This window comes from Thermobia domestica, chromosome 7 (assembly GCF_964235325.1).
Source record: "Thermobia domestica chromosome 7, izTheDome1.hap1.1, whole genome shotgun sequence".
NCBI classification, from domain to species: domain Eukaryota; kingdom Metazoa; phylum Arthropoda; class Insecta; order Zygentoma; family Lepismatidae; genus Thermobia; species Thermobia domestica.
In genome coordinates this window covers 287,513,580-287,538,460 of record NC_137460.1, presented here as the reverse complement: position 1 = coordinate 287,538,460, position 24,881 = coordinate 287,513,580, and the positions used below count along the sequence as shown (strand labels likewise).

Sequence of the window (24,881 nt, the reverse complement as noted above, 5' to 3'; positions counted from 1 at the left end):
TCTCTATTCCTATTTTCCTTACACTTTTATTTCCTTAACATTTAAATTATTACTATGCCTAAAATCTAAAAAAAAATTCAAAATTTTGATCTTTCTAGATACTCAGCTAAATAGGTAAAATTCACACACAAAAAAATTTCACTGCTTTGCGAAACGACAAGTGGGTATCTATTTCCTCTCTGTACCGCCTTAATGTCGCCGAAGACTTATGTGTTCATTTTAAATAAAAATTTTCGTGAGAGGTTTGGTGCACTCCCAGTTCAACATCACGAAAATGTGATTTCTAACCTACCTAGATTTTCCTATCAAGAAGTTTCCTAATTCTGGTGAATATATTTATACTTAAAACTTTAAATTCTTATTTCTTTAATAATGTATCGTTTATTATGTCGTAAAGACATCTTTATTTATTCAATTAAATTCTAGTATTTACTTCTTTTTAAATTCATTTTTAATTCCTATTAATTAATAATTACACCTATTTAAATCTTACTAAAAATATAATATATGCAAATCCTTAACCCTGTAACCTAAATATCTATTATAATAATTCTTAGTGACTAACCTATTCTTAAAACTAATTATAATTCCTATGACTATAATCTTACTTAACTCCTTATATATATCCTTATCCCATAACATAAACCTTACAAATCTAACTAATAATAATGCTATATACATTCTAATGAATTTATCCTCTATTTACATGTCTAAGTATGAATATTATTGTAGCATCCAAGCATGTCGCTGGATGAATAGCAATGATGACAACACTGCTGCCTTGAAAACGACATTTCTAAACGTATTATGGTTAATTTTATCACCCAGTGAGGGCGGGTGGTGCGGGTTAATTTACCCTTATGGCTCATAGCCATGATTATAGCCTAGTTACTATACTATGTCCCTTAATATCGTAACGGGAATCGAATCCGTTGGTTCGATTCTTATCCTAATCATGATGGCTAATCAACCCTAACGCATGTTATTTCTCTTACAAATTACTCTTGGCTTGCGACAGGTAATTACTATTACCGGGAATCGAACTCCTAAGCATCTGCACCATGACAACATATTAGTGATAATCACTATTTTGAGTTTTGAATAGATTAGCCTATGAGCGTTTAAATTTTAAATATACATTTTATTGTACTATACTTTACGTAGTAGAGAGTGAGATGTTGTTGTGTTAAATATAAGTAAAAACGGTTGAATCACATTTCATATATCTTGATCCGGGGATCGAACCTAGGGTCGCCTTCACTTTGTCACTAATGGGTTACTAAACTTATTAAACGGTAGACCTCCCGGAAATCGAACCAAAGGTCGCCTCCACCATTTCAACCTCCTTGCGGGAGCGTATAATGATTTAATTATTAATTATAATGCGAAAGGAGATTGAATTGATTAAAACTTAGATTGTTTACCTTTAGATTATACATTTATTAAATTATCTTTTAAAGTAGAGTTTAATAGGATGTTGTGATGTAAATTATTAGGTAAAACTATTAAATCACATTTCATATAACTGTTGGTGAATTGGTCAATGTTAGAATATCAGAGATGTATTATAACATACCTCGATGAACTGGATTCGAACTTCTGGCTACGAAGTTCGTCTTCTAACTTCCTCACAGTGGATGGATGTCCACTGGAAATGTTGTTAACAGCTGATTCCCAATAGTGGCTCTATCGAGAATAATCCTCGGAGACTAGTCCAAGACTGCTCATGGAGACTGATCCAAGACTCCCTGAGACTGATCCAAAACTGCTTCTCCAAGACTGATCCCCAAGACTGATCCTAATTCAGTCAAACATTAGCTTTTTATCTTCGTGTTCATGATGACGAATTTGTTGTTCTTTGATTACAAATTCTGAAACTCTTACATCTCTGAGCCGAAATTGTGCTGATTCACAATTTCTGCGTTTTCTCTCATTAACCAAATTCTCCAGACAGCTTATGTCTGCGAAATTCACACTTTTACCTAATTTTGATAATGTGTACATGTTGACAAATTTCTACAACGTTTTACATTTATTTGTTTCGTATTTGTTTTATATTCTTATGACACTGCAGACTCGTGTCTATTCCTTCAAGAAAACAACAAGCATCAGCAATGCGTAATATGATGATATAATATGTCTGCAACCTAATTACAACAATTTAAATCATAAACAAACATTTTACTATTTCCTTCTGAAACCAATTAATGAGATTGAATAAATTTAGATCTTAAAATCTTCCAGAATTTTGGCGTACCGTGACACGCATACCGTGACATTATACATCACATTTGTCTTACAACATGATACATATATATACATAGAAATACCATAACTTATCTATTCATCTACCTGGTTTTATTCATAGTGCGAGAATCTGTAGTTTTTTTCTTTACCTTATGCTATCTTCATTTAGTATTTAGGAAATATGTATTGAAGACATTTGATTTTAATAATATATAAATAAGTATGACTACTCATGTAATAATAAAATAAATACCTTACTATTGATTCATATAACTACAAGGTTCTAGCTTGAGCATGTTCATAAAATTCCGTGACAGTATAAAAGCAGTGCTCTTGTAGGTACTTTGTTATTCTTTGTTTAAAAAGGTGATCAGATTTTGAGTTTCTTATGTTGATGGGTAAGCTTTTATAAATTTGTTTTCCTGTATATTTTGGACCTTTTTGGTAAAGTGCTGTATTATGAATGGGAATTGCTTGTGTGCATTAATTGCAGTAGAAGAAGGAATGTATCTGTAAATGGGAGAACGAATATAGAGATTTAATGTAACTGTACGGTCTAGTTGATCGATTATTAATGAAGAAAAATTTTAACTTTTTAAATGAACCTCGCATGAAAGCACTCTCAAGAATTTTTCTCTCAGCCAACGAACGAATGTGCATATATATTAATGTGCGTCTCGTCTGCGACGGAGATCGTAGAGTTCCTCTTGCTTTCCCATATAAGGAGCTAAAATTCAGTACAATGGACAAACTTCGTCTCTAAAATTCCTACCTATAGGTTGTTATAGTTATTTTTAACTTCTGACATCACCAAACTGCGTAGCAAAGCGAACGGTTGCCTAGCAACGCGAGGAGACGGAGAGAAGGAGTGCTTTAGTCTGACAAATACACCCGGTGAAGTTACCACGAGAAACTTGTGCGAACGACTGGAATGAACGAGCAATTCGAAATAATGTTTTATTCTGTCAAGTGCATAACATAAATCTAAACGTCGTAATATGAATTAACACCATAATAATGAAGATTATAAATAATTTTAAAATGTTCGTCTAGGAACGTTAATCTAAAAGTTATCTCAGCGACAAGGAGTAGACAAGCAGTAAAACCAACCTGCACATCGCCCGGAAGATGAAAGGAGAGCAACCTGCAACCTTTAGGACACCCCCTGGAATCACCAAAATAGCTTCCCTACAAGTGCTATTCCGAGTGAACAGTGTTAGTGAATTGTGAAAAACAACAATGTGACATAACATAATCTATTAATTCGGGTCGTCCGCGTCATCCGCGTTCATAATTATAAATGGGCCTAAATTAAAATATCGTTGCAATAATTGGTTATCCAATAGAAGTGCCTGTAAATAATGTAATATATGTTCGTGAAGCTTAGTGTTGTTAATTAAAGCAAATAGTGGAATTCGGAGTATCCTTTCAAGCATCAATTATGGTTCATATTTTTATTTGTTAATTTTAAGAAATAATATAACACAATTTTCTTTTCAGCACAATTAAACAGCACCTATGCAACATAATAATTCGTACATTATTAAATTGCATTAGCGCTGAAAGTACAATTAGAATCTGTTTTTGTGCCGGTTCCCCAAGACGTTCTGACCGAACTCTGGAGTAGTGTAGTCCTGTGGCTATATGGTCGGCTTTGATAGATGATCCAACCTGTTATTAAAATCTAAAGAAGACATATGAACGGTGGCGAATCGAATCCCAGACCACAGTAAATGCATAAGCCCACCTTGGGACCGTAGGACACGAACCACATACTGTAATAATATGTCTCCCGTACAGGGACAAACGGTAATCGAACCCTGATACTGTAATAATATGGCGCCCGATATCACAGGAACGTTTGGCAAAACCGCATAAAAGCGACGCTAATTGTATATTTCATCAAGGTAAATAGTAGTGCCTTTTTAGTGCTATTTAATTTTGTTGTTTTGGCATTAGTAAATTAATCATTATGTCCGTAAATAGAGAAATAATACCTGTCTTGCATGAAATGCGAAAAATATGGAAAGAAACAGAGTACTTAATAGTAGAAACTCAATTTAGATATAGAAAAGAACCATTTACATTGTTAGAAGTTGAAAATGCTTTAAAAGTAGATCAGGAAGTTTGTAAAATTCGTAAAAGAGCTAAACAGGAAATTGCAAAATCTCTTTTGGAAAGGAACATAAAATATAGGGTTGAAATTGAAGATAAAATTGTTGCTAAAATGCGTGAATTACGTGAATCTGATTTTTATCGAAAGGTCAAAGATGAATGTGTTCTTGAATCAAATATTTCTTTGACAGATATTAAACATAAGTTGAAAGTTCATTACGAAAATTCAGACATCATACGTATCGCAAAAGAAAGGTTAGCTGAAAGGATATACAAAAGGCATTCAAAGTATCACGATGTTAGTTGTAAGAAGGATTCTAGTGATGATCAGAAAATAAATTGTAAAGTTGTACCACCGAAACGGGTTAGGTTCGCTGATCCTCCTGAAACTGCAACTTTTGCGCATCCTTTTGTAAAAGTTAATGAGTTAGAAAATATTCAAAATCATGAGAATAGTAAAAGCAAAAGAGTACGATTAGAAATAAAATTTGCTGAAAGTAATTTAGAATTTGTTAGACCTGAGTTTGAAGGAGTTTTGTGGGACATTGCCCCTGTAGCCCGAAAAATGTACGCACGAACAGTGAAAAACGAATTTTTTGAAAGTTGTACTATTCTACCATGTGTTAGTTCCCAGCCACCAGCTATTGTCTTAAATCAAGCTAACATTGAATTTCTTGACAACAAATTTGAACAGGTAGAAGAAATATCTGAGTGTAAATTAAAGGTAGAAAAAGAAATCATTCCTGTTGTCAGTCACGTTAATGTTGAGTTAGGCCAAGCCAAAGAATTTGTTTCCTTCGAATAGTATTTTAGAAAGAAAAGAAACAGAAAGAAAAAAGAATAACAAGCTCAACCCAGCTGTCTCTTTGCATCCTCCCCCGACCATCGAGTTGGTCACGTCCAGCGTAGCTCTGTGTATGAGTGAGCAGTCAGCTGTTCCAGCTGTTGCTTGTCTGTTTTGTAGAGGAACAAAAGGCATTCATGGATGCAATGCGTGCGTCACTACAGAAAGGTTTACTAGAGTGGTAATAAATTGCGTTGAAAAGGGGAATGAGAGTAGCCCATTCACACACCCTTGTAGTGTATTATGTTTGTTAAGGCAAAATTGCTTTTACGGCACCTTGCTAACCAATAAATTAGAGTGCGTTCCCTTTAACAAAACTTGTTTATTTTTTGTGTCTGTCAGGGTTGTAGAGATTCGTCAAGAGGAGAGTAGTTCGTTAAGCTGTGAGTTGAAAGTTAAAAACATACAGATAGAACAAATGAATTGTGTCATCTTTTGCATAGTCACTTGCACTCAAATTGTGTATGTAGAAGATAGTACAAACGGCTTTATGCCAGGTAGGCCTAATGGTAATGACCATATCTCAATAACGTGGGAAGAGAAATTAAAAACCTGTCAAGAATATTTTAGTAGATTACGAAATGTAGTTTGTCAAAGGGTAAGGAAATATAATTTACGGGTTCAATATGGCAAAAAGCACCGGCAATATAAAAAGAAAGTACGTAAAGTCAGACGGAAACTAAAAAGAGTTAAACGCATGTTGTATTGTTTTCCAAAATGTTCCAAGTTTGTTCGTAAATGTTTTTTGAGAAGTAAATATCACAGTCGCACAAATGCTCAGACAAAGAGTTGTAATTGTAAAGTTATTTTGTCGCACCATGGTAACCAATACTCCATGTGTATGTTTGAAAAGGGTGACCAAAATTTTGGATCAAATCACACTAGTAACTCAGCAATTAATGATTTAGTAAAAGGGTCAGGTGCTGACCACCCATCACAGCGAGTAATAAAAACCACGAACCTTTTCAGGAAGAATGTGGTAATCGGGTGAATAAACCTTTCACGTTTAATCGATTTGGGTATGAATGTGATAGTAAAATTAAAAGTCTATCATCAATTACTGTCAGTACTATGCCATCAGCTGATTGTGACGTAATGACAAAGGTCAAACATACAGGTAAATGGAAAAACCTAGTGAAACAAAATAGGCAATTTAGTATTCATTCTGAATACAGTGAAACTGGTGCATATCGAAAATTATCACGAAACAAAAGTAATTGCTATTCAAGCAGTAATAAGTTAGTCAATTTCTTGTGCTACGCAGCAATCATACATGTTGAGAAACCAAGTTTGTGTTCTGAGCGACTGCTTTCTAAAGTAATCAGGATAGGTGAAAACCACATAGTAGTTTATACATTCATGTTAGTTGTTTATTGGCAAATGAAACCTTTCGAAATTGCTTTTGTGTTGAAAAAGCCTCGAGTAGGTGTAGGATAAACAAAAACTTCGTTGAGCCGGACTGCTTGTATTGTATGAAATCGACACTTGCAATGATTTTGATATTTCAAAAAGAAAGGAAAAAAAGAAAAAAAGAAGAAAAGAAGGTTATTTGATATAAAATAAGTAGGCATCTGTGACCAGCAATGCGACTTCCAGATGACCGTTGATATTTTCTTTTCCAAAGTAATGGAAAAACCAGCAAAGATGTATGCTAAGGCATGAGATGAGGTTCCCTCCCATTCTTGGGTAACATTATATTTATGTAACGCCCGGCGTATGCAATTTTCGTATTATACCCATCTATATTCTTTTTAATATCAACTTTTTATTCTATAATTAACCCTCATCTCTGGGTTGGAAATAAATAATAATAATGTGGGTAGGTATCTTCGAAATTTAGGAGAGCAGACACTTTAAAAAAGTGTAATGGTCTGACAAACCATCCACTGCTCAGTCCATTCTTGGTCAAGTTTTAACCAGAATGTAATAAATGTAAAATATTATAATAACGAGTGTTGTTGTAGATTTAAGTAAGAATGTTTCATACCGTAACCAATATTTTGAAAATATTTATGTGTGTTCAGAGTTGAATTTAATTTGTGTGCTATATATTTGTTTCATAGTAGTAGTGATATTTGAAATAATAATACTACTAATAACAAGAAAGTAAACGAAAACAGATATACATTTATTGTGTTAATTTTCAAGAATGTGTGAAGTTGTTTTCAATGAAAGTAAATATTGAAAATGAATGCTTTTTGAGAATAGTAAGAAAATTTTAATTCATGTTATATTTAAGAGTACAAGGCACTATATTAGTAAATATTTTAGGTTACAATAATTATCAAATATACTTATAAATGTAATATTTTGTGTTTAATGGTAAACAATGCCAGTAATTAGTTGTTCAAATTATTAAATGTGCTATTTTGAAAGAAAATAATAATAACTTTGTTTATGTTTTGATGTGTTTGAAATTGTGGCACTTGAGTATTTTAAAACAACAAATAATAATATAATGAAAGACATTGGTAAACTTTATTAAAATTATGGCCCAACCGTAATCCGAAATTCGTTTCGTATGGCCCACGTGTTCGTTACCGTATTTCCGAAAGGACTTTAAAAAATTTTTCCCCATGTCATCTCAAGAAGACTTGATTGACGTTAACCCTTTAAAGACCAGTGGATGAAATTTGGTGACGGTAGTGAAGTGATCAGTGTTGCAGGGTTCTGTTTGTTTTTCTGCTTCTCTCAAAACAATCGTCCTGTCGAGCGCCAATGTAACTGTACGGTCTAGTTGATCGATTATTAATGAAGAAAAATTTTAACTTTTTAAATGAACCTCGCATGAAAGCACTCTTAAGAGTTAAATTTTATTTAAGATTCGTTTAAAAAATACCAGAGGGTGAAACCTGAGGAATTGAGTTCGTTGGAGTAGGTGACATCCAAACCGAAAGTGCCACAAATGAACCATTTCTGGTTTTAACTTCAATCGCCAGAGCAAAAATGGTAATAGACAACGACAAGTTGTTTCCTATCTTCGGTTAAGCGTCCCAAGAATACGTTTCATCTCCATCCTTAACTTTCTCTAGAATTCTCATCTGACTAAGCGGTTAAGATCAGATCGTTTGGCATGGGAGACCTGGGTTCGATCTTGGCGGGAGCTCATGTAGCTCGGACCTCACGTCTACGTCTCATATAGCCTCGCTTCTGAAAAGACACTGAACACAATCGAAACAAATCAAATTAACACTGTTACAAACTAAAACAATAGAAATCCAGTAGAACATCTGGTTCCAATATTGAACTTTTTGGAGCAAAATAATAAAACGTAGCGAGAATTTTTTATTTAGCTTTATCGTTGTAAGAGTAGACACCATCTTCTCTCTTAACTCTCTGTTCAAGTTGGAAGAGGTAGAAATTAACCACTTCTGGTTTTAACTGTGATCACTATAGAGTAAAACGGGTAATAGAGAGCTACAAGCAGTTTTATAGGATGAAGTGCTCCAAAAATACATTCCGTCTCCACTCTCTCTCTTTCTGTACTAAAACCAGAAGCTGCAGGAACCCATCATTTCGGGTTTCAATATTAATTGATAACATATCACGCCATACAAACAAACTCCTTAATTAAGTGAACACGTGATGCTGCTGATTGTTTATGTGATTTCGAAGAAATACGTCTTTCCGTCAGTTCAGTTGGCTTAGGCAGTCAGCTGGGTAAAAGAAAGTTACTTACACATCAGTAATTTGTATTATTTAGAACACCTTTCAAGTGAGGGGCACTTTTAATAATCAAAATGTTCTACGGACCACAACACTTTTGTCTGTCTCTTTTGAAAGGCACTTTATTATTATTATAGTGTGTGCTCAAATATAAAAAATCCTCGTCGTCGAGGTTGAGGGTTGACGTCAAGTGATTAGTTGCTTGTAAACGCAATCCCAAAATGAAACATGGATCGAGAACAGCGAACCGAAAAACCGACCTAGGTAACTGGGTATAAGGCTTACAAGTAGAAGATAAGGTATGCTCAAAAGAAAAGGTTGTCACGCTTACATTGAGAAATAGTTCATTACGGGATATGTGAAGTAAGTTAATGTACAACGTGTCACCTGCAGATAATTGTCGTCGATATTGATGCACTGAAAGGAGTGGATGACTTCAATGGAGAAACTTCTGGATTCCTTTCATGGTGTTTCTACATTCCTTGTCAGAGGTAAATATTTCATTGTTTAGAGACTTTTTAAAGTGAGCAATGCACATCCTGCATCCCGCGTTAAATTTCTTAAGCATGCACTCCTTCTGCACCGAGAAGTTGATAACATTTAGTTGCACCGATTTGGAGAAGTTGATAATGTACCCAATCCCTCTAAACGACTTTTTTCAGTGAGGAAACAGCAAACTTCGCCAATCACTACAAGCAAAACCTGGGGATTACACCGCGACATCTATCGACAAGCATTTCCCTACTTCGATTATGTAACACCGCTACAGTTAATTTTATTTTCACTTAGGTAATCCTTTTGTTATTATTATTGTTAGTATTAATAATATTTCAAGCTTTTCAGTATGTATTAATATCAATATACTTTAGTTTTAAGTTTCATTGATTGAAATTCCCTTTAGTTTATATTGGTATTAATATGAGAAAACAATTACTTTCTTTTAAGAATTGAAGACTATCCAAAAGAGTAGATTGGGTAATACATTCCATAAAATATCAATCTTCTGAGAGAAAGTGAAAGGTGCTTACTTTTGTAATTTTCGAATTATTTTTGAGGTTCTCAACTATTGTGTGACATACGAAATTCACTACATTATTAAAACTCTTTAAAGTAAGATAGTCGCAACGGTAGAGCTTGAGGACTAAAAGCGCTACCGCGGTTTGAGAAATGCTAACCTAGAACATTTATCCACACAAATTATATTATTATTCTTTAATTTATGGAATATTGAAAAAAGTTAAAATGTGAGATGATACTGAGGAGTACTTGAATTCTCTCTGCCAGTTGTTGTTTCGTTGAAATATTTTATATGACAAGAACTACAAAGTAAATAATTGTCCTCAAGAAGGATTAGTGAGAGAGTAGAGGTTGAGAAAGATTACTTCCACTTGAAAATTATAATACTTGGAGCTGTCTTTTGTAAGTTAACAACACTCCTAAAAAAAAAAAAAAAAAAAAACCTTTAGCATGAAACGAAAATCATTAGTATCAAAGAACAATATATTAATACCTATAATGTTACCTCTAAAAATACGAGAGAATGACGATACTAATAGAAATAAAGACTTCAGGGGAAGTTGAAATCATCATCTTGATACTGCTAATGGAATTTCTTACATCTCGCAATTATATCTATATCTCTCTCTCTCTCTCTCTCTCTCTCTCTCTCTCTCTATATATATATATATATATATATATATATATATATATATATATAGTTAAACATTATGTGAAACTCTCTAATTCAAGAACCGAAGAGAAGCTTTATTTTTTCCTTATTTCAGATGAGCTTGCAAACAATTTCGTAGATGACCTTTCCAATGAGGCATGTGCGTCTAATTCTTCCAATAACAAAGAACTTTTCTCCGTTGGATCAAGAAATAAAAATATAGGTAAGTTTGAAGCCATCAAATAATTTATTTTACTTTTTTAATTGATATAACTTGACCAATGAATGTATTTGTGTATGAATAGCATAGCATCGCCACATAATATTACATTACCAACATTCGTATTTTCATCGCCACTTGATTTCTTTTCATCTTCATCTTCTGTTTCTACGTCATAATAACAAGCAATAATTGACCATCCTTCAAATCAGAATTTTTAAGTGGTTAAATTGTTAACTTATCATTTAATTATATTAAAATTTAAAAGTAATTTATTTAGTTAAAGTTCCACTTAAAATATATCTATTAAATATTTATTAAAACTTAATTCCGTATCTCTTACTTTCCACTATAAAGAAATTTATAGATATTACATAAATTATAGATATTACATAAATTATGTTTTATATTTATTAAATTATATTTCTTAACATCACCTAAATTATTTAATAGTTCTAATTGTTCTTGTCTAGTGTTAATATTTTTAAAATAATCTTCCCTATCTGTAGCATTACGAAAGATATTCATATTTATTATACAATAAATGATAACTCCTAATGTAACTTCTTTAATAACGTATGTAATGTCATTCTGTTTTGACTTTTAAAACTCAATATCAATATCTATACCATTATTTCATAATAGCCAATACAAAACATACCTCATATTTATAAAGGTTTTTGATTTACCAAAATAGAGTTCGCTAACGGTGCTATATAATCCTTCAAATTAATTTATTAGCGTCTGTTGTATATATTGTTGGTTTTGTTCTGTAAAGTGATTGTGTTAACTAAACCTCATTGTAATATTTTGAGTGTTTATGCTTAGTATACTTAAAATATCTTGCACAGATATTTTATCTTCGGTATGTTAGATTCATCATCTAACATCGTAAACACCTCTTTTGGTATAATTATATGTTGTAAACATTTAAAACGAGATAATTTTTTCGTATTTAATCTATATTGTCTGAGTGGTAACTGGTACAATTTTTCCTTATTAACCCGCCATCGGTAAGTTCTTTTTTGTAATGCAATCGGTAACTTGCGAGGGAATCCCTCACTTTTTATTCATTTTGTTTCTGTGCTACACAGGAAGGATATCTGGGAAAGATTTTATTTTACTGCCCATCCCTATACCCATAGTAAATAACAAGTGTTAGGTTAGATTAGGTTGTAGAACCTAACAGTCCTTATCTATCTAATATAATTTTAATCCAGTATATAATTGCCAACATTTGATCGAGGAAAACATCCAAACCTCTGCTGCAGCACTACCACCACTGAAAAATGTATTCAGTCTTCCTCATCTCCACTGCTCTTCTGGGCTCTACGTTTGTGGCAGATAGTGATGGCGTGCTGTTCATAGATGGGCAATCGACAATCTGCACATGCTGTCTTCGTTTTTCTGTTCTTTCTCTTTGGACAAAACGCACACTTGGCTTCTTCCTTGCTCTGGGTTGACTCGGGTACAATTTCTTCAGATGGAATTTGGAGATGTTTCCTAATCCGAAGCTTTATTATCATTTCGAACTTTTGACACCTTCACCTTTAACACCAGGAGGGTGAAGAAGAATATTTCTTCATCTTCTTCGTGTTTATTGTCGTGGTGGTTGAGTATTCCACACATACGCTTGTGTCTCCCCACATAATGCCTACCGGAACTAGGAGAAATGTCATCATCCTCATCAGCAGACTATTCACTATGACTGTCATGCTCCGTAATAATGTCTTCAGCTGCATCGGAATCTACAGAATCATCAAATTCTGACAGCATGTCAGAACTAACGTAATTATCATTAAATTCCTCTATTAACCATTGCCGTATCTGGTCTCGCTCTTGATTCGTTTTAGCTTGAAATCCCATAAACACAACAACAGCAGGTGGAAAAACACAAACGCGATAGGTGACTTGTCAGGGATTCTCTTACAAACAGAATAAGGCTTTCACTATCAAGGATTTCGTTCATACTGCACACGTCATAGGTCGCTGACAATTTTTCTGATCACGCGCCATATTCCAGTCTCCAGCTAGGGGGCAGCACAGGTCAATAGACAAAGTTCTAAAACTACAGAGAGGAAATAAAAACAAAAATAGATATTCGCTTACAAGTTACCGATAACGAGTAAAGCCTGCTAAAGCACTTTTGGAAGTAATTTATAATATTCATCTCTATACATACCAAGCAATATATCGACTAATTTTCTCATAAAACTTCTTTACATTACTGTTATCCTTTAGATCTGACTTTAACAAATATACAGTTGACACAGCCAATATCATGTTGACCTTTACAATCAGTATTTTTCTCAGTATTCTTTAATCATATTATGCACATGTTCCGTGCTTACGGAAACTGTTATGGAATTATCCATAAAAGCTGTTAAACGCATATTTTTTGTTCATATTTATTATATACATTACATCGCTAAAACAATATTCTCTCACTTAATAAATTTAAAGCCTTAACATATAAGCACAGTGGATTAAGAAATATGGGAAGGAGAAGTTGATAAATTGGTCTAGTGGACTTCTGATACAGGAATTATGGGAAAAGGTGATAGACAAAATAGAAAGAAAGAATTAAAAAGGATCAACCAAGCTATTAGAACAGGTGTACGATGGAGAACAGCAGAAGGACAATAGTGAATAGAAAGTGTGACAAACACCCAATTAAGAGTTTCATAACAGGTGCACAAAAAGAGAAAGTGAATGCATCTAATTAAAAAAAAATCTTTTTAGAACAATTAAAAGTTTACGTTTTGTAAAGAGAAAGTAGGTGTGTCTTGCATTCAGAATGTATATAAGCTGTCAAAATTGGATATTTCTCCCATAATGAGTCTGAGAAAGGCTATGTTACGTAGCCGAAACTGTAACACAGATATATAATCTTAAATATACTCCTTTGATCAGTTGGAGTTTTATTAGCTATCTTGTTTTGCTTCTATTACTAAGTTGCGAGGGCTCGTCTGGTTCCTATCCCACGTTGAACTGTAGGTCCACGTCTCTTATAGCCTCGTTGCTAAAAAGGGACGCTAAATGGAAAATGAAATCAATCTGTTGCTAAGTTGTGTTTTTTATTCTAATTCTTGTTTAATCTTTTTCGCTTGTTCAGCTTTTGCAATACCTGCTGCTCCTCCTGCTACAGAACCTAAAGCTCCAACTGCTGAAAGAATAACTGGTATTGTAAATATAAATTCAAAAATATATTCTTTTGGAGAATGTTTATTTTCTTCCTTAGATTCATTCCTTTACCGTCTTCGATCTTCTCAGCTTTATTATTAAGTTGTTTCTTTGTTAAGATATGATCAATTTTTGAAGTAACTAATTTGTTGTGAGAAATGGAAAACGTAGCTCCTTTAATCGAACACATTCTATATTTATTATAGAGAAAACCCTTATAAATGCTATTCTGATTTTAAACTCATACCCAAATTTATTTTGGGTTCCATCGCTAATGGAGTTCCTAAATCTGATCATTTTTCAGTAATTAATGACGTGTCTTGAGCAGAAACTCTTTCTCATGCCTTAATTTCTAATTCTTTGTCTGTAGTTTGTCTAGAAGCTGTATCTTTGTTATTTCTGTATCATGTTCTTTACAAGCTTCGCCTAGTGTATTTATATCTTTATCTCCTGTTTCTAATTTTTGTTGAAGCTTGGTAGAAGGTCTACAATAGTTAAATCCTGGAATATGTAACTGAATATGTAGGCCTGAAATATGTAGGCTTTCATCTTTAAAATCTTATTAATCTTTGTCCGTATTCCTCGCCATTTCAAAATATTGGCGGTAATACATTTAGTATCTATATTGAATATCCTATATCGTTTAAATCATTAGGAATGAATTGTGAGAGTTTCAAATAATCATAATCGTAATAACTACTTGTTCAGTATAAAAAATATTGTTTCCAACTTTTTCTTCTTCATCTATAATAATTAATCTTTCTACTAACTTTCGAACATCACTTACCCATGCATATTTTTTAGGAAGTTCTGTATATTGTTTTATGCCTTTACCAGATTTAGCAATTTATTTTCAAAATAAAATTCATTCCAAGTAGATTTTGATAATATATTTATACTTATTAATTTTTGAAGATATTGGTTTCCTGTATTTGAATCGTTGTTTTGATAAATTCCAGTAGAAATTACTAATATATATGATAATTATCCAAATCCTCTTATGTGTAATTTTCTAGCTTTTTGCTTGTTAATAATTGCATAAACCTTCTCTTCCTTCATACTCTTTTTCATTAATTATCAAATTATGACCTTGAACTTTAACTTCAGAATTTCCTATTTTATTATTCTGCCATTCTCCTCAATAGTTCTTATCCCAAATACGTAGCTTTTTGGTATAATATTTCGTTGCAATCTTACCAAAATAGGTTGTTAGAGGCTCTATTCCATGTACTTGCTCTTCAATTTGTTTTCTCATATATTTTATTTCCCCTGTTACACACGAATCACTTTCACTTATAGAATTTTACATTAAAGGTGTTTCTAAATATTTCAAATCTACTCTCACACTTTTATTTACAGCTGGGATAAGTTCTCTTACTTCTTTAATCTCATTATTTTTCATCCAGTTACTATAAAGAAAATCGTTGAAGGTTAAATCCTTCAACTTTAGACGTTGACGTTACAAGATTAAACGTTAATCGTTGATGCTAACGTTAATGTTAGGGTGTTTGATGTTGATATTGATGTTGAACGTTAATAATTGATGTTAATTGAGTGTCTTGTTAAATGGTTATAAAAATCTTAATCTTGCTCCTATACTCCCATATTATTTACTTTTATCCTCATATCAATTACTCTAAAACCATAATCATCTTTCCAGGAAGTAGAGCATATATCTTTAAATTAATTATAATACATATCTCCTTCACCAAATTCATTATACACATGCTTAAAATTCGTATCATCTTGATGAAATATACATAGAACATTAACATTGTCTCTTACTAAGTGCTTAGGTATTTTGAAATATGATTGTGCAAGATAAAAACAATATAATTCTTATGTCTTCCTCTTGTAAAATAATCTCTAAAATAGTGTTTTGATTCTCTAATATAAAATCATCAAACACTGTAATAGAATAATCTTTACATTCATCACTTCGATTTATAGAATCAATACTGAATAACTAACTAAACTAACTCTATGGCCTATGGAACCCAGAGGTTAAATGCCGCATTCACAAAAGCTTTCCACTGACTTCTATCCTTAGCTAATTGCATCCAGTTTCTACTTTATATTCCTATCTCTGCGAGATCCATCTTTTTATTGTCTTCCCATCTGCGCCTAGGTCTTCCTAATGGTCGTTTTCCGATGGGTCTTCCAGTCAAGATTTTGAAAGCGTTTCTACTTTCTTCCATTCTAGCTACATGACCTGCCCATTTAAGCCTCCTAGACTTGACGATCTTAACAATGTTGGGTAAAATTATGTAGTTCCTCGTTATGAATTTTCCGCCATTCCCCATTCCCGTTCCTTTTGGGTCCGAATATTCGTCTAAGGATCTTGTTCTCAAATACTTTCAGTCTATGTTCTTCTCTCAGAGTAAGTGACCATGTTTCGCAACCATACAGAACAACAGGCATGATTATAGTTTTGTATATTTTAAGCTTCAAATTCCTCGACAGAATTCGCGACAACAAGAGATTTTGAACCGAATAGTAACACGGTTTTTAATCGACATTTAATTTCTTCGTGAATATGATTTTCCTCTGTTAGTATTGATCCTAGATATTTGAAACTATCCACTTTATCAAAAGTATTATTTAATATTTTAACGCATCCATGATTTGCTGTATTAAGGTCCCGACGCATTGTGTTGCTATTTCATCTTTAACTTTGATTCTCCTTTGAATCGTTGTTGTAGTTGTTGATATTTATGGTGATTCACGCTTTGGGATATACAGTCTGTCAAAAAAATATAGCTAGACAACTCAGAACAATCGTACGAGTTTCCTTACATTTGTTGTTTAAATAATCCATTCCGTGACATAATGGTATCTACTTGACGTCTGCAATAACCTTTAAGTTTAAGGAGGATTATACCAGTATTTTGTTTGTTACAGTAGTTCAGATGGTCTCAGTTTGGTATCTTTGAACTCAATACGAGTGTCGTCGAGACTTAATATGCTTGTTTTATTTGCTTTGTAGAGCAGTGTAACGTGTATTTTTAATGAGAAATATTTATTATTGAGTGTTTCTTTTATTTACGTTGTAAACGGAATTGCTTCACGTACGTTATAAGGCATGGAAGGTTATCCTCCCTTTGAAACTCGCAATATGGGAAAAATATAACACAAGCCTTCATAAACACAGACGAATTCTGACACTATAAGGTGAGGGCTACTCAAGCAAACAAATCGCCAAAATTCTAGGTATGCATCACACTTTCGTTGGTAGAACTTTACAGAAGCAAGAAAAGCATAATGTATGACCTGAAAGAGAGTGGTGTGTCAGAAAATGAATACAACTGCAGAATGGATCGAGATATTGTTCGCTTGGCTGTATCAGACAAAGTCTTCAGCTTCAAGGAAATTGAAGCACCTCTCTATTCTAATGCAGGTTGCAACATAAGCTGCATTTCTGTTGTCAGACGGTTGAATGAAAAAGAGTTACATAAGAAAATTTCAAGATAGAAACCAGTTTTAAGTAATAAACATTAACGCTGGAAGAGAGTTTGTGAGTATATACAAGAATGTAGTAATGAATAGTGACGGCACTTAATTTTCTCGGATAAGAAGTTTGATTGTTGGAAATGACAGTGAAGTAAAATTGTGGATGAGAAGAGAAGAAAGTATGAAGCAAAAGTGCGTTTCCGAAAGAAGGAAATTTGATGAAAGTGTCACGTTGTGGGAATGCTTTAACTCAAAGACAATGGGATAAATTGAAATTTGCAATTAACAAGTTAATGCGGCATATTATATTGATATTCTGAATCAAAAGTTACTACAACAAGCTGCTGACTATTTCCCAGGTTCGAATTCGAGTTATTTTATTTTTCAAGATGACAATGTGCTATGTTACAAAGTGTAGCAGACTTGTTTTGAAGCAGGGATTTCCAAAGATTATGATGGCCACAAAATTCTCCAGATATGAATCACATTGAGAATCTATGGCATATTATATCACAAAAATCACATGAGAAAATATATCAATCTAGGAAACAATTCACTGAGGAACTGCTTCGAATATAACACAATGAACTGGATCCTATTTTGTGTGAAACACGTGCAAACATACTAAACAGCTGCCCCGTCGGTTTGCAGCATTAAGAACTGCTCGTGCCGGTCTGAAATGTCATAAAGATTGTATGGTAAACAATTTTCTCCTTTTCATTTACTTTCAGTAACTTCTCCATCGTTTAGCGATAAACGTTGTTCTAATAGTGTAATAATGAAAAGTACATTAAATGAATTTCTGGATTGAAAGATCATACATAAGAGATCAGTTAAATGGTATTTGATCAACGAGGTGTGTAAAATAGTGCTAGCATTAACAATGTGGCAGTCTTTTCAAAGTGGTGCTAATTTTTTGTGACAGATTGCATATAAAAGTAACTATTAGCTAACCAAGCTGGCTGCATTAAAAATTAAATAAGAGAAAAATCTTACTACTTCCAGATGAATTTATAATAAGACATCGTATATAAGGTAGGTAATAATTCTCCATTTCTTTCTTTCTTTTTTTTTTTTTTAGCTGAGTTTCTGTAGCAATTTCTTCTACATTCCATTTAAATTTTCTTAAGCTTACTCAGTTATTATAGGGAAAAAGCTTTCGAATGTATCTTCAACTTTAGAATATAATAAAAGTAAAATTTTTAATATATTCTTTATCAATATTTCCATTTAATGTTATAATTATTTCTAATTGTTCTTTAAATGAGTAAATACAATGAACAATTTTCTTATATTCATCTTCTTGTTAATATTTAATTTAGGTGATAAACCAGTTATTACAGCACTTCCTGTACCTAGAGATATTGTTATAATTGAATAGACAGTGACAGGAATAAATACATTAATAAAACCGGTTGTTGCAGATAATAACACTGATAAAGTGATTAAGCCGTAATATGCATATTTAACAAAACGTTTTTCTTTTTGTTCTTGAATATCATATTAATTTTATTACTTTCTCCCTTGCAATATCTTTATTATCAAAAGAGTATTTAAATTGAGTGGTACTTCTATATTAAGGAATAGGTTTCACTAGGCTTTAGATAATAGAAATGTTTGATTTAATTATAGGAAATGTATGTTTTTATAGTCCGTATTTAAGCTCAAACATTTAGAGAGGGAAGAAATCTATTTAGATATGATGATGATGTAGAAGTGATTTCAGAAGAAATATACAGTTTAAAAGGTCTTAATGATTAGTTAAAAACTCAATATATAAATACGTATAACGCTATCAGAAAATCAATTGAAAAACTGAGCAGAAATAAAATTCTTGTATATAAGGCATCTTATTCTTTATTTTTTCTATAATAAGAGATAAAATTAATCAAATTGAAATGAAAATAAAGACGACAATAATAATTTGATTGGTTTTGGTGGAACAACTACAACCATAATTTACAAACAAAAGTTTTCTCTATAATAAATGGATAGTATCGAAAGCTATGAGTTGCAAAGTTTTACAGTAGATAGAAGAACATTTTAGAATTTGAATAAGCCTAACAAAGATATCGACTTGTATTTCTGATGTACGAGGTGGATTTATTCACCCTCACAGAGCAGAATGTTACATGAAATTTGAAGTTGTAAGTGGTCAAGAGGGAAGAATATATGGTGCCAACCATGGAATAAAACTTGTAGATAATTTCTTTCCATTCTTCCCGCAAATAGAAATTAAAAACATGGAATTGTTGTAGATAAGATTGTATTAGCAAGAATAACTTCAACTGTAATTGGAACTTTAAAAGTATCTAAATCTGAAACATAATACCTAAAATAAGCTGATTTCGAAACAGATAGTATACTGGGTTAAGAAAGAAATTTAATATTCTATTTCTGTTAAGATTGATACAAGGACTTTTAACTAATTGTAAAGAGATTGTGTGGAAAGGAGGATTGAGAATAACGTTTACAAATGCTAATAATATTAATGATGTTTTATAAATGAACAGGAACAAGAGCAGGTGCAAGTGCACTTTATGATGGAAAAATAACAATAAACACCGTGGAGATAAGACTTCCAATACTAGAATATGATTCTAATAATGGGAGTAAATTAAAATTAAATATATCAAAAGAGTCAAAAATTGTATATTCATTCAAATTGTATATCAATGCATTCAAAAAGCGGTATCTGGTTTATTTTTTGAGATTGATGTAACCACTCAATTTAACTCGGGACAATTTGATATGCCTGGGTTTGTAATTGTAACATTTCTAACTGATCACATAAAATATAATATTAAATTTTATGATTGTGAGGAAAAAACATTCAGAACGGCCGACAGGAGTCTTTCAAAAAAAAAAAAAAAAAAAAAAAAAATAGAATTTATAAATGGTGCAAAAAGATTTTAAGATATATGAAGATTGCACTGCATTTAAGAGAATAACATGTGAAAATATTACAATCCAGATAGTTCATTTAATATAGACCTATTTATTTATTTATTTATTTATTTTGCGTTCAGGAGACCACAGTATTGTACATACATACATGCGGCATAGAACATGTCAAATTCTATTATTGTCTATATAACAAACTACTACTATAGTTCCTTATACATCACATTTGTCTTACAACATGATACATATATATACATAGAAATACTATAACTTATCTATTCATCTACCTGGTTTTATTCATTAGTGCGAGAATCTGTAGTTTTTTTCTTTACATTATGCTATCTTCATTTAGGAGACACGTATTCAAGATATTTGATTATAATAATATATAAATAAGTATGACTACTCATGTAATAATAAAATAAATACGTTCCTATTGATTCATACAACTACAAGTTTCTAGCTTGAGCATGTTCATAAAATTCCGTGACAGTATAAAAGCAGTGCTCTTGTAGGTACTTTGTTAGTTTTTGTTTAAAAAGGTGATCAGATTTTGAGTTTCTTATGTTGATGGGTAAGCTGTTATAAATTAGTATTCCTGTATATTTTGGACCTTTTTGGTAAAGTGCTGTATTATGAATGGGAATTGCTTGTGTGCATTAATTGCAGTAGAAGAAAGAATGTATCTGTAAATGGGAGAACGAATATAGAGATGTAGATTTTGCAGAAACTGTAGCTAATAATGCAATTTGTTACGCAATTTTAGTTGGCCAAAAGAACTTTACATATGATTCTCAGAATGAGAAAGTTGTTGAAAAGTTCTAAATAAATTATATTGTAATGTATTTATATGTATTAACTTTTGTTGATTGTAGTGGACAGCATTATTCTTGTGGGTTTTCTCGGGATTCTCCTGTTTTCTTCAACTTTCTTATTTCACCAATTCTTCCACCATCACTTACTTGCTTTAACCATCGTCTCCCGTAGCCCATAGAGCACTGGTGTCCAGTTATAATGAGCCTGAGGACCATAACCGTCTTTACTAGTAAAGTGGAGGGCCACAGCTAATTATTATTATTATTATTATTATTATTATTATTATTATTATTATTATTATTATTATTATTATTATTATTACGCTAGAAAAGAACATATTTAAAAATATATTTGAAATATTATATACCTATTCAACGTGACAAATGAAAGTGACTAGCAATGTTAACAAGGGCTGGAATATCTACACCCATTCCTGAGTTGTTGTGAGCCGCAGAAGATGTAAAACAGAAGAATCTCCAAAGCAGCTTCTGAAGCGATTCTTCACAATTTTCATGGTGGAAAAATGCACTTTCACACAAATAGGTACTATCAGACGCTGATACTCTTTTCGACCAAACTCCAAGATTTAGGGAAAGGTGTTGTCGTGGATTCCCGCGCCTTTTTGTTGTACAGTATTGCTAAATAGATGCCTTATTTCCAAAGGAGAGTGGAAACATTAAAAGAATAAATAAATATAAATGAAAATAGTATCAGTAATAATCGTAAATCTTGAGACCTTTGTGGGCCGCAGAAAATGGTTTGGCGGGCGCGGCCCGCGTGCCTCCATTTGGACAGCACTGCTATAGAGCAAAATTGTAGAAGTTCTTAAGATTTCATTTTTATTTTTAACCTATATTGATTATTATCTATCAAAGTTTTATTTAAAGATTTTCTATATAATAAATAATAGATAGCAAGCCATATGGATTGAATTAGAAAAGGAAAGATTTGAGTTTTATGTCCCACGGTTATGCTGGTTAGGCTAAAGGAGACGGTGATGACGAGTAATGAATGAAATGGTGGAATGAAGAATGTGGGAGGAAACGGGAGAACCCAGAGAAAACCCACGCACACGGTGTTTGTCCGCCACAAAGTTCACTTGCTGGGAACTGGGATCGAACCCGGGATCCCAAGCACCAGAGGTGAAAGCTCTACCACTGAGCCACCGCGGCCCCTTAAAGAGAATTATATTCAGATACAGAATATAAGATTATAAAGATGGAAAAGATAAAGTTTGGTAGAAGTATTCTAGTTGAGTGTGAAAAATTTAAGATAGTTCTTCCACGTGGAATTACCAAACATATGACAAATAAATGGATATAGTGAAAGATGGATTAAGAATTACATATACTGGACTAAACGATAATTATCCTACTGTTGAGTTTCGTGTTAATGAAAGTGAATAAATTATTCGAAGATTTTCTATATAATAAATAAGAAATTATTTTCTATTTAAACAAGAAAAGTAATGTTAATGTTTTAAGATCTGTTAAATTATAACGTTTACAGAAAGGTAAAGCTTACGGAATAACATTATGGAAATTAATTCAAACACAATATACAGCAGAAGGAGTTTTAGTACATTTAGATGAGAAATATAAGACATTTGTAACCAATTCGATTCGAGGTCTCTATTTGGGTGAACATTTATTTGTAACCGTTTCGTGTAATCTGGTCGCTGTTCGTGGTTCGTGGTCCTACCAATAAGTATTCTCCTGAGACTGGAACTTACCTGGACAGGACGATGAAGGACCTCTCCAAGAAGAGTTACAAACTGTTCCCAAATCGCTCGTCGGTGTCAATGATGAGATGAGCATTAGGCGCTGAGAGGTTCGGGTGTCTCGTCTCGAAAACCTCACGGACGATCAGACAGTCATCCAGGCCATAACGCACACAAACATCACTCATACAAACAACGAAAACACACTGGGTTAAATAACACTATACTTATTTATTAGAACACTATCACATAAAAAAATAGCGAAAAAGAACGAACACAACACTGAACACTGAATATGTATAATAATTTTCGTCACTGAAATCACACTTTGCTTTTCAGTGCGAGACGGCTGAAACCTCATTGATGGACTGTATCACACAAACGCTGGTTCGTTCTTTAATAATTTGGTTTAATAATACAATGACTATTTCTTACAATTCCCGAGTTAAAATAAAATGCACATTGAACACCACGATGTTGCAGCTATAGGCTACGCGCTCACTCACACACACTGCTGCTATACACAGTTTCAACAAGCACCTACCCTTTCTTCTTCTTCTTCTACAGCTAACAAGTTACATTGAACAAACATCTTTAAACAAAACTAAACAATTTAAATAAACAAGTTAGGACTAAACATAGCCCCCACCCTTGAACGATCTAGTTCAAGATACACACAAAGATGAATTGGTAATATTTGAAATGACAAAAAAAGTAAAACAAAACGGTAAATGAAAAATGTCTTTTTCAATCAAATGGCAATGGGGATACTTTCACAACTGGTCTTTTGTAAACTCCATCTGAGGTCTTTACAGTCACTGCACGAACAATGCTATCGCTTCCAGGATGAATATTTACAATACGCCCCAACTTACATTTTAAAGGAGGTAAGTTATCTTCCACAAGTTAAACTAAATCACCTTCCTTCACATTGTTGTTTCTTCTGACGACATTATTTTTTGTGTAGGAATATCTTCCAATTCCCAAAACTGTTGCAAAATTCTTTCACTGTTGCACTGGATATGATATGTTGACGCTGTGAATTCTTTACGTCGCACTTCATCATCGCCAATAGAACCAAATAACACCCATCCTAATTTGGTATTCACTGCTACGGGAGAACCATCAACACCACTACACACACCCGCCAATAGCAATTGAGGGTAAATATCTGCACCCAATAACAGATCAATTCTGTCAGGAACATTAAAATTCGGATCTGCTAATGTTAACTTGTTAACATGCGACCACTGCTTGCTTTTATGAATATACCGTTTCGGTAGCATACCTGTTACCTTTGGCAACACTAACGCTTCTATAGAAAATTCTGATTTAACATCATAACTTGATGTAAACACAATATTAACAACACCTTTTGCCCGAGCAACATTACTGGAACTCAGCCCCGAAACATGTACATACACAGGCTGTTTTTGTAAACCAAGCCGTTGTGAGCAGTTTTCTGACACAAAGCTTTTTTCACTGGCTCAGTCTAACAAGGCTCTCACAGGTTGTAAATTACCATATGAATCCTTCACCATCACTACTGCAGTTTGTAGTAACACTGCACGTTGCACATTAGTTTCACTTGAAAAATGAGTCCCCACTGAAACACCTGAGTTCTGTTTATTTGGAAAATGAAGTAAAGTATGATGACGTTTGCCACACTCACGACACGATGCTGATTTGCAACTGGACAGTTTATGATGAGATTGTAAACAATTAAAGCATAATGCTTTGTTTTTCACTAACGAATGACGTTCGTCAACTGACAGCGAAAGAAAGTCATCACATTTATGCAAAGGATGATTTTTGCTTTTGCACTGGCAACACGAAAATTGAGCTGAAGCATGATGCGCTATTGTTGATTTTTTATTACTCTTGTTTGGCTCACTGGGTGGGGTTGATTTTGCACTTGAAGTGCTACTTGCTAATGCACGACACCTATGATCTATGAATTTCACCAATTGGTCGAATGTTGGTAGTTCACTGTCTGACAATGAAAGTTCCCACTGTCTTTTTGTTTCACTGTCTAGCTTCTCTGTTA

General features: G+C 33.0%; 1 protein-coding gene across 10 annotated transcripts in view; it reads left to right on the top strand.

Moving 5' to 3' along the window:
- LOC145691005 (uncharacterized) overlaps window positions 1-24,881 on the top strand; it is a 318,751-nt gene that overhangs the window by 220,658 nt on the left and 73,212 nt on the right. For all 10 annotated transcript variants that reach the window (XR_014132318.1, XR_014132319.1, XM_081766498.1 and 7 more), the window contains one exon: window positions 10,657-10,764. Coding sequence is in view for 8 of the 10 variants with exons in the window: in XM_081766498.1 (XP_081622624.1) it covers window positions 10,657-10,764 (108 nt within the window). In the remaining 2 variants the exon portion in view is untranslated. The remainder of the gene's footprint in view (window positions 1-10,656; window positions 10,765-24,881) is intronic.